This window comes from Myotis davidii, unplaced genomic scaffold, assembly GCF_000327345.1.
Source record: "Myotis davidii unplaced genomic scaffold, ASM32734v1 scaffold540, whole genome shotgun sequence".
Taxonomy (NCBI): Eukaryota; Metazoa; Chordata; class Mammalia; order Chiroptera; family Vespertilionidae; genus Myotis; species Myotis davidii.
The window spans coordinates 1,086,457-1,098,825 of NW_006292916.1; the positions used below are offsets into that span (position 1 = coordinate 1,086,457).

At 39.5% G+C, this 12,369-nt stretch overlaps 1 protein-coding gene across 1 annotated transcript in view; it reads left to right on the plus strand.

The window, feature by feature from the left end:
• PRPF4B (pre-mRNA processing factor 4B) overlaps positions 1 to 12,369 on the plus strand; it is a 55,504-nt gene that overhangs the window by 37,620 nt on the left and 5,515 nt on the right. The window contains 4 exon segments of the mRNA XM_006766427.2: positions 4,392 to 4,539; positions 6,482 to 6,619; positions 7,985 to 8,138; positions 11,696 to 11,810. Of these exon segments, the coding sequence (XP_006766490.2) occupies positions 4,392 to 4,539; positions 6,482 to 6,619; positions 7,985 to 8,138; positions 11,696 to 11,810 (555 nt within the window).

Here is a 12,369-nt window from a genome sequence, read left to right on the forward strand (position 1 = left end):
AGTATTTTTACTCTAGTTTATCTAATTTCATGCCATTGTGATTGAGAATATGCTTGATATGATTTCATTCTTCTTGAACTTGTAGAGACTTGCTTTGTATCCTAACATGTGTATCTTTGAGAATGACCCATGTGCACTTGAGAAGCATGTGTATTCTGCTTTTGGATGAAATATTCTATAAAAATCAGTGAAATCCATCTCTGATCTAGTGTGTCATTTAAGGCTGATGTTTCCTTGTTGATATTTTATCTAGAAGATCTATCCAGTGATGTTAGTGGGGTATTAAATTGCCCTACTATGACTGTATTGCTATTGATCTCTCCCTTGATATCCTCCTGAAATTTTTTATATATTTGTGTGCTCCTGTATTGGGTGTACATATGTTTACCAGAGTTATATTGTCTTGTTGAATTGCTCCCTTTAGTATTATGAAGTGGCCTTCCTTATCTCTTGTTATCGCCTTGCTGGCACCAGCTTCCCTCTGGCATCTAGGACCAGGGCTTCCCTCTGGTCACCAGCAGGCACCCAGAACCCGGTATTCCCTCGCAGCCTTGGCATCGTCTGGAAGGATGTTTGGTCTAATTAGCATATTATGCTTTTATTATTATAGATAGGTACCTTTTTATTGACATTTTTTTCTTTATACCCATGTTACCCTCTCTCAATTCCTTCTTCTTAAAGTACTCCCTTTAACATTTCTTACAGTGCTGGTTTGTTGGTAATGTACTCCTTTAGTCTTTTTTTTTGTCCTGGAAGCCTTTTATCAGGGGTCTTCAAACTTTATAAACAGAGGGCCAGTTCACTGTCCGTCAGACTGTAGTTTAAAGAAAAACTGAACAAATTCCTATGCACACTGCACATATCTTATTTTGAAGTAAAAAAACAAAACGGGAACAAATACAATATTTGTATTTGCATGTGGCCCGCGGGCCATAGTTTGAGGACCCCTGCCTTTTATTTTACCTTTAATTTAAGATGATAGCCTTGCTGGATAGAGTAGAGTTGGGGTTCAGGCCTTGCTTTTCATTACTTTGAATGTTCCATGCCAATTCCTTCTGGCGTGAAGTGTTTCTGTTGAGAAATCAGCTGACATTCTGAAGGGTATTCCTTTGTAGGTAACTTTCTGTCTCTTCCTGCCTTTAAGATTCTTTCTTTGTCTTTAACATTTGTCATTTTAATTATGATGTGTCTTGCAGTGGGTCTCTTTGGGTCCATCTTGATTGGAATTCTGTGCTTTCTGAACTAGTATGATGTTTTTTTTTCACCAGGTTAGGGAAGTTTTATGTCAGTTTTTCTTATAACAGGTTCTTGATTCTTTGCTCACTATCTTCTTCTGTTACCCCTATGATGTGAATGTTATTATGTTTCATGGTGTCCCAAAGTTCCTGCTTTTTAATTTTTTTTCCCACTCTAATTGGGTGTTTTTTTCTACCTTATCTTCCAAATCACTGATTGGAACTTCTGCCTTTAATTCCTTCTCATGTATTTTTGATATCAGATATTATTCTTCTAGAGCGTCCTTCTTTTCTTTTATTTGGAGGTTGTCTCTTTATCTCTCCATTTTTTATTTCCCTTTGTATTTGTTTCTGTGTTATTAGATCAAACTGCTATGCCTCCCAATCTTCTTTGGGTGGTCTTATATAGTAAGTGTTCTGTGGTACCCAACAGTGCAGATTTTCTTACCTCCTGAGTTGGATGCTCTAGGCATGTCCCTTGTGTGGCTTATTTGGAATCTGCCACTGTAATTGGGTATTGTTTGTTGTCCCATTCATTGTTGGGATCTCCTCTCAGGCTGGTTGACTATGAGACTCATCCTGACTACATCATGCAAGCTGTTGTGCAGGTGCTGACAGAACAAAACAAAACAAAAACAAACAAACAAAATGACTCCTACAAGAGCAACAAAAGATACCACAAAAGAAAAAAGAATTAGGAAAGAGAAGAGCGAGCAAGAATAATAAAAGAAAAAAAGATATGAGAAGGGAAGCGGGCAAGGGGGAGAGCAAAGAACTTGAAAGTGCAGAAGGAAAACCCAGAAAGAAAGTAAGAATAAAGGATAGGAGAAGGAAAATGGTATAAAGGGAAAGAGGAAGAAAAATTACAAAAAGGAAAAAAGAAGTACTAGTAGAAAGGAGAAAAATAGAGTAAGAAAAGGGAAGAGAAAAATAAGAGATACAACAAAAAGGAGAGACAAAAATAATACAGCAATAAATAAAAAGAAGGTAATGCAAAAAAGAAGAAAATAAGTGATATTTATCTCAGCAAAGTTAGTGCCTCTGTATTCTGGTCTTCTGTTGACTGATGACTCTTTTGTCTGCTGTTTCTGGCCCTCCTGGGAGGTACTTGGGTGCTAGCCATGGTCAGAAGCTGTCCATGTTTGGCTCTGTGCAGTCTGTTCGAAGTTTCAAGTGATCCACAGTTTGTGTCTGTCTTCACAGGACTTGGCTATGGGCAGAAGGGACCAAGCTGCATTCTAGGGCCAGTTTGTTAGCACCACAGGGCCCAGGTTCAGGTCAGCAAACTTGTTCCTTGGTCTCCACCTCCACCCGCTTTCACCTGTTGGCCAGCTGTCTCTTAATCACTGAAAAGGCTGTTTCGGAAAGGACTTTTGGTGGAATTGGTCGTATGTGACCTTGGGTCTCCCGTGAGTAGGGATGTTTAGATTTCAGGAAAAATGGTGGGTGTCTTTCTCCATTCTATAGCTATTCCTCTGAGAGTGCCCCAGTAATTTTCCCTTCCCTTGGTTGGGCAGAGATCTCATATGCAGTCCAAGGGGATCACTGGGCATCCAGGAGTTTCTGTCCGCTCTCTGTGAGGAGGAAGCAGTAGTTAGGTTCCTAGGACAGTGGGGTAGATGGCTCCACCCCCAAGCCAGTCAGTGATGCTTCTGAGATTGTTCAGACCCTTAGGCTTGGCCTCTGCTATTGTAGCCTCTGCAGGGGTCAAGATGTAGGGTGTGACAAGTGGGATTCCTGAGTGTGGGGTCAGTGGTATCCCTTAGGGCAGGATATTTGCATTTCCCCTCCCCTCCAGCTATAGCTGTTGGGAGGGGTCTGCGACTATCAGGAACAATGTCCCCCTTCTATATGGCCATGGGATGACTGACTGAGGTCTCTCTGCCACCAGTTTTCCATGTCTCTCTTCAATGCTTCCGACCCTAGCCACTCCTCAGGTAATTCCAGTCCACACTGCCTTCTTTCCACCAAAGCCCCAGGTGAATGGCTGCAAAGGAAAACCCTGTGCTCTGGGTTTTTTATTTAATTTTATTACTATTTTTTTTATATATATATTTTGCTATTAAGTTCTGAAACAAAGGGAGAGGGAGAGAGACAGAAACATTAATGATGAGAGAGAATCATTGATCGGCTCCCTCCTGCACACTCCACACTGGGGATTGAGCCAGCAACCTGGGCATGTGCCCTGACCTGGAATCAAACTGTGACCTCCTGGTTCATAGGTGACACTCAACCACTGAGCCATGCGGACCAGGCTGCTCTGTGTTTTTTTTTAAAAAAAAAAACCAAAATGGTGGCTTTATCTCTGACTGGCTCCAGTCTCCCCAGGGGCCAGAAACCCCACCACCTTTTCACAACTGGATGTTACATGGGCCACTTTTCTTGGCTCTGATGCTCTGGACTCTGGATCAAGATCCAGGCCTTGATCTTCACAGGGAAAACCCCACTCTGCAGCCGAGAAATCTCTCCTCACTCTTGGCCTGCTGCCTTTGGAAGCTGGGCCAGCCCCTCTTGTGACCGTGCCCTTCCTAACAGTCTCTAGATAGTTTTTACCCTTCCTTCACAATTCTTATTAATTCTAGCGTTCATTGTAACATTTTGTAAAAGCTTCTTTATAGTGCCATCACCTAAAAAGTTTGGCTCATCTAGCAGCTGCTGAATTTATGTAGGCAGCCCCAGAAGCATTGCAAATTAAAGTGAAGACTTGATTTGCAACCTAATTTTATTCAGTTATTTTCAGCCATGAGATAATCCTCCAGAAGGAAGAGGTTAGTACATCACTTGCTCATCTTGATCTGAAACCAAGAGAAACAACATAAAAGGAACTTGGGGTACTAGTCATACAGGACTGCAGTTGGAAACACTTCAACCAGCACATTTCTCCCATATTCAATGTTAAAATCATTAGCATTTGATAAGACAGCAAAAACTCTCCTTGTAATCATTAGAAGTGGGCATGCAGTATTAACCACATGGAAGAGAGTGACAGTGGAGGCATGGGCTTGATTCTCTATGATGTCTGGGAAATCAAGCACGAAGTAGGATTTGACATGCATTTTGAGTGATTGCACTGTGTTTCCTACTTTTTAATTTATTCTGTGTATCATAGTTTTGATAATTTACTCAAAATTCTAATTTTTTAATTTACTCTTTTAGGTGTGAACATAGGTGAAGTGTTAGATAAGCGCTATAATGTGTATGGCTACACTGGTCAAGGTGTATTCAGTAATGTCGTACGAGCCAGAGATAATGCAAGAGCCAACCAAGAAGTGGCTGTAAAGATTATCAGAAACAATGAACTCATGTAAGTCATTGTGATGAAACCTTTAACACATGTTTTGTTCAAATGAAAATATTTCTAAATGCCATTTAAAAAAAATAACATTCTGTAAAATAAGTCCTGTAATTATAAAATGACTAGTATTCCTTTTTGACTGGATATTTATAGCTATGTGTTATATGTGAAGTACTAGAACTATAGGCTGATTTGTATTTAATTCATTTCAGTGAATTTCAGAACCTTCTGTGCACTAATGTTAACTTAGACTACTTCTTTCTACTGTTTGTCTTATGGCCATCTTTTGCTGTGAATATCTTAAACTCAAGACCAGAGGTGAGGAATAAAAGGATTATATTAATTAGCTGTCACTGATTAGCATAAAGTGGCCTACAAAAAGGGGAAAGCCAGTTTATCAGATAGTTTAGCGAATTATTTGTATCTTCTTTCTGTTGCCTTTTTCCTTTAATAGACTAGGGTTACTTAATTGTCACATACATGTTTTAATGCATAATTTATACCACACACTGAGCTGGTGTTAAACTCAACTTAGTATTGGTTTTGAACCACTGGAAAGAAATGTTGTAGATTTATACTAAAGCCTTAAGCTGCCCCATGCTTAGAAAGTTTTTTGTTGTTTTGTTTTGATGGTTATCCCCAACCCCTGTTTTATAGACACTAACTTTTAAAAAATGTACCTTATTGACAAAATATAACAAGAATTTTAGAGGATAACCAAATACTAATATTTGGTGAGACATTTCCTACTTAGACCCTTAAGGAACCGAAACTGTATACAGTGTGGTTCCACTTTTATTAAACACAAGTGCCCTGGTGCACAGAATCGTGCACATTGAAAGGAAATTAATTAGAAGGTGGCCAGTGGGGCAGGACTGGGCAAGACGGGCCAGACACGCCCGGGAGCCAACCTCCTGTGGTCACTCACCAGCTGGTCGCACCTGGGGCAGTGCCATGGCTCAAAGGGCGTCTGCGGAGTGAGAGGGGTTCCTCTAGCAGGTGGGGTCCCTTGGCCTGGCCTGTGGGGATCAGGCCGAAACCGGATCTTCGACATCTCCCAAGGGGTCCTGGGTTGTGAGAGAGCATTTCTCGGGTGATGCATCTCTGAATTGGGCTCCCTCCTCTCTGGTTCCGGGGTGCGTCATCCGAGAATCGCCACTGCCAAGTCAACTGCAGCTCTGCAGCCTCTGTGTTGTCTGTCCCCTGGTGGTCAGTGCGCGTCATTGCTACTGGTCGGAGCTTCTGCCACCTGGTGGTCATTGTGCGTCATAGCTATTGGTCAGAGGATCGCTTAGCCTTAGATAGATAGATAGATAGATAAAATAGATCGATCAGCGGTTCTCAGCCTGTGGGTCGCGACCCCTTTGGTGGTGAAACGACCCTTTATAGGGGTCACCTAAGACTATCCTGCATATTTACATTATGATTCATAACAGTAGCAGCATTGTAGTTATAAAGTAGCAATGAAAATAATTTTATGGTTGGGGGGTCACAACATGAGGAACTCTATTTAAAAGGCCAGAAGGTTGAGAACCACTGAGATAGATAGATAGATAGATAGATAGATGATAGATGGATGACAGATAGACTGGGATGCCCCTCAAGACTTGAGAATAAAATGTGCAATAAAATAAATTTTATTTATTCAATAAAATGAGAATAAAATGATTGATTTCCCTTTAAACAAGGTAGTTTATTCCTCAGTGTTTCTGTTTTGTTGATTGGTTATTTTGGAAATTAACTTCAGAGAATCATATTTGATTAAGTATAAAGTATTGTCTATGTGATACAGAGACTTGTCATTCCTCAACAGAGTTATTACTACTTAAAAAAAAACACGAACTAATTAACATCAACTATGCTATATCAGACCAGAACTAGCAAATATATATTAAGTTTTTATAAATTCTGGCTGTATTTAATTTTGACCTAATTTTCTTTTTTATTTCAGGCAGAAAACTGGTTTAAAAGAACTAGAATTCTTGAAAAAACTTAATGATGCTGATCCTGATGACAAATTTCATTGTTTGCGGCTCTTCAGACACTTTTATCACAAACAGCATCTCTGTCTCGTATTTGAGCCTCTCAGGTACAGTGTCAGAACCTATACATAAACTGAAAATTTAGCTTCTTCACCTCTACCAACCTCACTTAAGATAAACAATTGAAATGACAGATTTTCTGGGTGTTTGATTTTTATTTACTTAATTATTTACTAGAGGCCCAGCGCACAAAATTCGTGCATGTTGGGGGGGATGGGCGTTCCTCAGCCTGGCCTGCGCCCTCTCACAGTCTGGGAGCCCCGTGATTGATTGCCCCACAGAAGGAGGCCCCGCCCACCCGCTACAGCGCCGCTGGCTAGGTAGCCTGGGCCTCCCTCTGCCGGTCTCCGTGATCAATCACCCCAAAGAGGTAGGTCCCGCCCACCTGGCCGGGGCTCCACAGTGTATCGCCCCAAAGAGATAGGCCCTGCCCACCCAGCCGAGGCTCCCAATGGATTGCCCCCACAGAGGGAGGCCCAGGCTACCCACTGCAGTGCCGCCTGCCAGGTCGTGGTGCTTCGCAATTGATCGCCCCAAAGAGGTAGGCCCTGCCTAACTAGCCTGGGCTCTGCAATGGATCTCCCCGATAGAGGGAGGCCCCGCCCACTCACTGCAGCACGGCTGCCAGGTAGCCTGAGCCTCCCTTTGCGGGGAATCATGGAACCCCCTAATTGATCGTCCCACCAGCTAGTGGCCTGGGCCTCCCTCTGCAGGGCGATCATGGGGCAATGGGTAGGCCCCTGACCAATCGCATTGCACCTGCTTTGGCTGGCCTAGCGCCTGTGGGTGTCAGCGTGGTCATCCAGATGGTTGTTCCGCTGTTCAGCCATTTGGTCGATTTGCATATTATGCTTTTATTATTATAGACTTAATTTAGTTCTTGTTTTTGTTTTTTAACCTTGTATTAAGAGCTGGTTTCTTGATAGTCATTAATGTAATAACATTAATTGACTGCATACTATGTGCCAGTTTACTACTTGCTTTTAGCCTTCAGCTCAACAAGAGAAATTCTCTGAAAATTAAATATTTCAAGGAAGAATTAAGCCAGAATGATAAGAAATGGGAATCGTGGAAGAAATACAATTTTGATCTTCTAAAGTATAGCTTCATTGTTAGTCTTTCAAATATAAATCTGTTCCAAAATCAATACAGATTTTACCATTGCATATCTTTCCTTCTATTTATTTTAAAAGTTGAGTTTTATTGGAAAATTATGTTATGTACACACAATTTCATATGCTTTCATTTCAGTGTAGAAAAATTTATCAAATATATGAGGAGGTATTCTTGAACAGAATATTTAATTGTAATTTGTATTTTGGGCTTGATTTTACTTTATGCTTAAATGTTTTTGTGTTTTTTAAATGTCCATTTTGCATTTTAACCCTTAGTTTTTTTTTCTCTCCTATAAGCATGAATTTACGAGAGGTGTTAAAAAAATATGGTAAGGATGTTGGTCTTCATATTAAAGCTGTAAGATCCTATAGTCAGCAGTTGTTCTTGGCATTGAAACTCCTTAAAAGATGCAATATTCTACATGCTGATATCAAGCCAGACAATATCCTGGTAAGTGAAACAGTTAAGGCTGCATTGTACATCCATGTATTTTCTTTTCAGTAATGTGAGATTACCACTGTATTATTTTAAAAATAACATCTTAAAGTATATATTTATTACACATTATAAATTACTTTACCAATTTTTACTTATTTGGAAATTGAGCCATGAAATTTTAAAGTATAAAGAAAGAAGAAAGAAGAGATAGGCCACTGTCTCAAATTTTTCCTTTTTATTGTGGATTTAGAGTACATACAAATCCCAAGAATGCTTTAATATAGTAATGATGGGCCTCCTCTGGTAGTGAATAAAAAGTGCTGCATGTTTTGCTGTTTTGAAATAAGGTGTGTTTACACTTCTGTGTTCTTTAATTTTGTAGGCTAATGGAGTTAACATTTAAGGGAATTTTATAGACTGATGGAGTTTGGGACATTTAAGAGAATTGCCTTAAGGAGATATAAGAAGTTGAGTTTAATGGTGTCCAGGGGTAATTCTTTTTTCCTTTATTCTTTTTTTAAAAATATATTTTATTGATTTTTTACAGACAGGAAGGGAGAGGGATAGAGTTAGAGACATCAATGAGAGAGAAACATCGACCAGCTGCCTCTTGCACACTCCCCACTGGGGATGTGCCCGCAACCAAGGTACATGCCCTTAACTGGAATTGAACCTGGAACCCTTCAGTCTGCAGGCTGACGCTCTATCCACTGAGCCAAACTGGCTAGGGCTCCATTATTCTTTACTAGAGACCCAGTGCACAAATTCGTGCATCAGTGGGGTCCCTTGGCCTGGCCTGCAGGATTGGGCCAAAACCAGCTCTCCGACATCTCCTGAGGGGTCCTGGATTGCGAGGGGGCGTAGGCCAGGCCAAGGGAACCCACTGGTGCACAATTGGGGCTGGGGAGGGACCATGGGAAGGCTCCAGGCTGTGTCCGGCCTATCTCGCTCAGTCCTGATTGGCTGGACCCCTGCAGCAAACTAACCTACCTGTCGGAGCTTCGGCCCCCTGGTGGTCAGTGCACATCATAGCGACTGGTTGACCAGGTAACTAACTGCTCCCTGGTGGTCATTGCACATCATAGTGAGTGGTTACGTGGCCTTTGCATATCATTAGCATATTATGCTTTGATTGGTTGAACAGACGACCAGACACTTAGCATATTAGGTTTTTATTATATAGGATTGTTTTAGAAGCAGTGCCTTCTGGGAGCCCAAACACAGTAAACTCACTCTCCTAAAACTGTCTTTACATCTTTTTTTTTTTTTTAATCCTCACCTGAGGATACTTTTCCCATTGCTTTTCAGAGAGAGTGGAAGAAGGGAGAGAAGGAAGGAGAGAGAGAGAAACATCAATTGAGACAGACACATAGACTGGTTTGCCTCCCGCATGTTGCATGGGAGGCGGGAGACGGGGGGTGGGGAGCAAACTCACAACTCAGGTGTTTGCCTTTGATGGAATTGAACCTGCGACTGAGTCAGAGCTGTCTTGACCTCTTTTAGCTTAAGACTTCTGATGTGGTAGCATGCGAATTTACAATATAATTTTATATTTTTGAAATTTAGAAATATATATCATCATTGTGGAGTGATTAATGCACACACAACCTCTTTCCACAATAATATGTGAACATGAGGTATTCCCTCCCTGACCCCATTTCTTCACCCTGTTCTAAGGTTTTCAGAGTTGAGGCATGTGCAAAATGTGGGTAATTCCAAGTTTATCTTCTAATCACATGTTCCACACTTTAGAAAAATTATGATCCGATTAGAGTATTTCCTTTCACACTATCACATTAATAATGAGGCATTCCATTTTGATATGTTTAGTCTGAGTTTATAATGTATTACATATATATATAATATAACTTGGTTAGAGAAGCTGAGTTATTACAGTGAAATGGTAGGTATATTATGAATGAACTATATGTAGACTTGCCTAGTCAACTTCATAGTTGATTTTTACCTCCGTTTTTTTCCTTTCTCATTTTTAAATTGTGAAATATACCATCCATATGAAAGAATGTATAAAATATAAACAGTTTAAAGATAGACTGTGAACATTTGTGTAACCACCATGGAGGTTAAAGAATAACATATGTGCTAGTATGTTAGAAGCTCTTGCTTTTAAAACTTAATTTTTCTTTGAGTTAATGCTAAACTAGATTTCACATGGATTCTGAAATGGAATATATTTTCCCTTCTTCCTGAAGAAGGAAAAAATAGATTATCAGAGACCACATGGAGCTGTTTAATGAAAATCCAAATCTTTAAACCACTAGTGTGATAGAAGTACCATATTCCTCATGAGGGGGTAGTAGTTGTGTAGCCAAACTAAAGGGCACATAAGTGTGGATAGCCTGCTACTATATAAGGCATTTTACCTAGATCAAGAGTTCCATTGGTAGATTTCTCATTTTAAAATGGTCCTGGTTTTATTTCTGAGTATTGCAATTGCATTCTTAAGTAGCTAAATGCAGTTTATACTTTAAAAAGCTTTAAAAGTACTTTTCCTTTTGAAGATACCTGTTTTCCTGATCCCCCAGATGAAGAGATATGGATGTGACAGCTCTATCATTAGTTTAATTCCATGGATATCATCTTAAAGGACCAGTCTGTTACATTGATCAAGCTTTACAACATCCCAGTAGAGAGTACTAGAGTTATTTATTTAAAGCTTTATGTTTCTTTTGGGTGGGAACAGTAGGCCAAGTTCAAGTCCCAACTCGGAATTTGTGTGTGTCTCTTTTGAAGGGGGGAAGGGACTCTGGAATATGAATTATCTTCACTTGTTAATCCTGAACATGCTTCTGACTCATGAGTGGCAGCAGTCATGGGAGCAGCTCCAGCCTTTCTCAGCAGATGTCACTGTTACTGTGTATGTTGAAGTATTTAAAGGACAAAAGAAACAAATGACTAATATAGAGTTCATGTTTATCAGTTTTGCCAAGTATATTTAACATTTTCTTGACTAATAACTTTCTTTATATTTAAGGGATTTAATAATTTTTAGACTTGAAGTGATTGTTAAATTTGGGATGGTCTTAGCAGCTTCCCATGAATATTTTTATTGTTTTTGTCCAAATTTAATCTGAAGCATTTTGCTTTTGTTGCCATCATAATTTTTTGGCAACTGAAAGTTAAATCAAATGAAAGTTGATCTAAGTCTGAGCCCTTATTAATGAATGTCTTCGTGTTCCTTTATATAGTAACTTGACTTTATGCAGGTGTTCTGGGGACTTTTAGAAGATGCTTTGCGTCACTTAGATTTTTCTCTTACTACCCCATCCTTTTCTAAATAGTGTTGGTTAAAATTAACTTTACTTGGTATTATTTCAAATTTCTTCACTGAGAAAAGTTCTTTTACTAATGATAATCAAATATTTGGTAGCCCTTAATTTTTCATAATTAGGAAATTGAGGTTTAAAATAATTTAAAAAGGAATTTTTAAAAGAGTGACTTTGTTCTCAATATTGGAAATAACTTCTCAAAGCCAATTATTTTTATCTGATTACTTGTCTTAATTATTCCTGGCATGAATTAAACTTCCATGATAAAATGTTTTTCAGGTTAATGAATCAAAAACTATTTTAAAGCTCTGTGATTTTGGGTCGGCTTCACATGTTGCGGATAATGACATAACTCCTTATCTTGTCAGTAGATTTTATCGTGCTCCTGAAATCAGTAAGTTTCTTCAAATGGTTTTTGACCTGGGCCATCATATGTGGTGGAAACAGCATATTTAATGTCTAAGTACTGTTTTCATCGCACTTTAGCAGCTGCACGAGGTCATTCATGAGGAAGGGAACCGTAACAAGTTCATCCTCCTCAGGTGGAATGATGGTAGTTGGGACAGGAGTCTTGGTCTTGTCTGGAAAGAGTAGCAAAAACAGTTGTGGAAAATCCTCGACTTTAGAAGACTGCTCTTGAGTACTCAAGGTCTGATTATCAAATATATGAATTGTGTGGGACCTTTGTTTTTTCTCCTTGGTAGAGGCTGATTAGCACCTCCACCAAAGGTGAAATGATAAAAGAATAAATACACATTTTTCTCTGCCCCTTTAATTCCTTCCCCATGCCCTCATTTTTTTAGGTTTTAAGTTTGTGGTTCTATTAAGAACTAATGGGAAAGAACATGAAACTAATGCCATAGTGGCATTAAGATTGTGTTTATATAGTTCAAGCTAAAATTAATATCCCATTAATGGAAATAAATAGTAGTTGATTTTTTTAATCCTATATT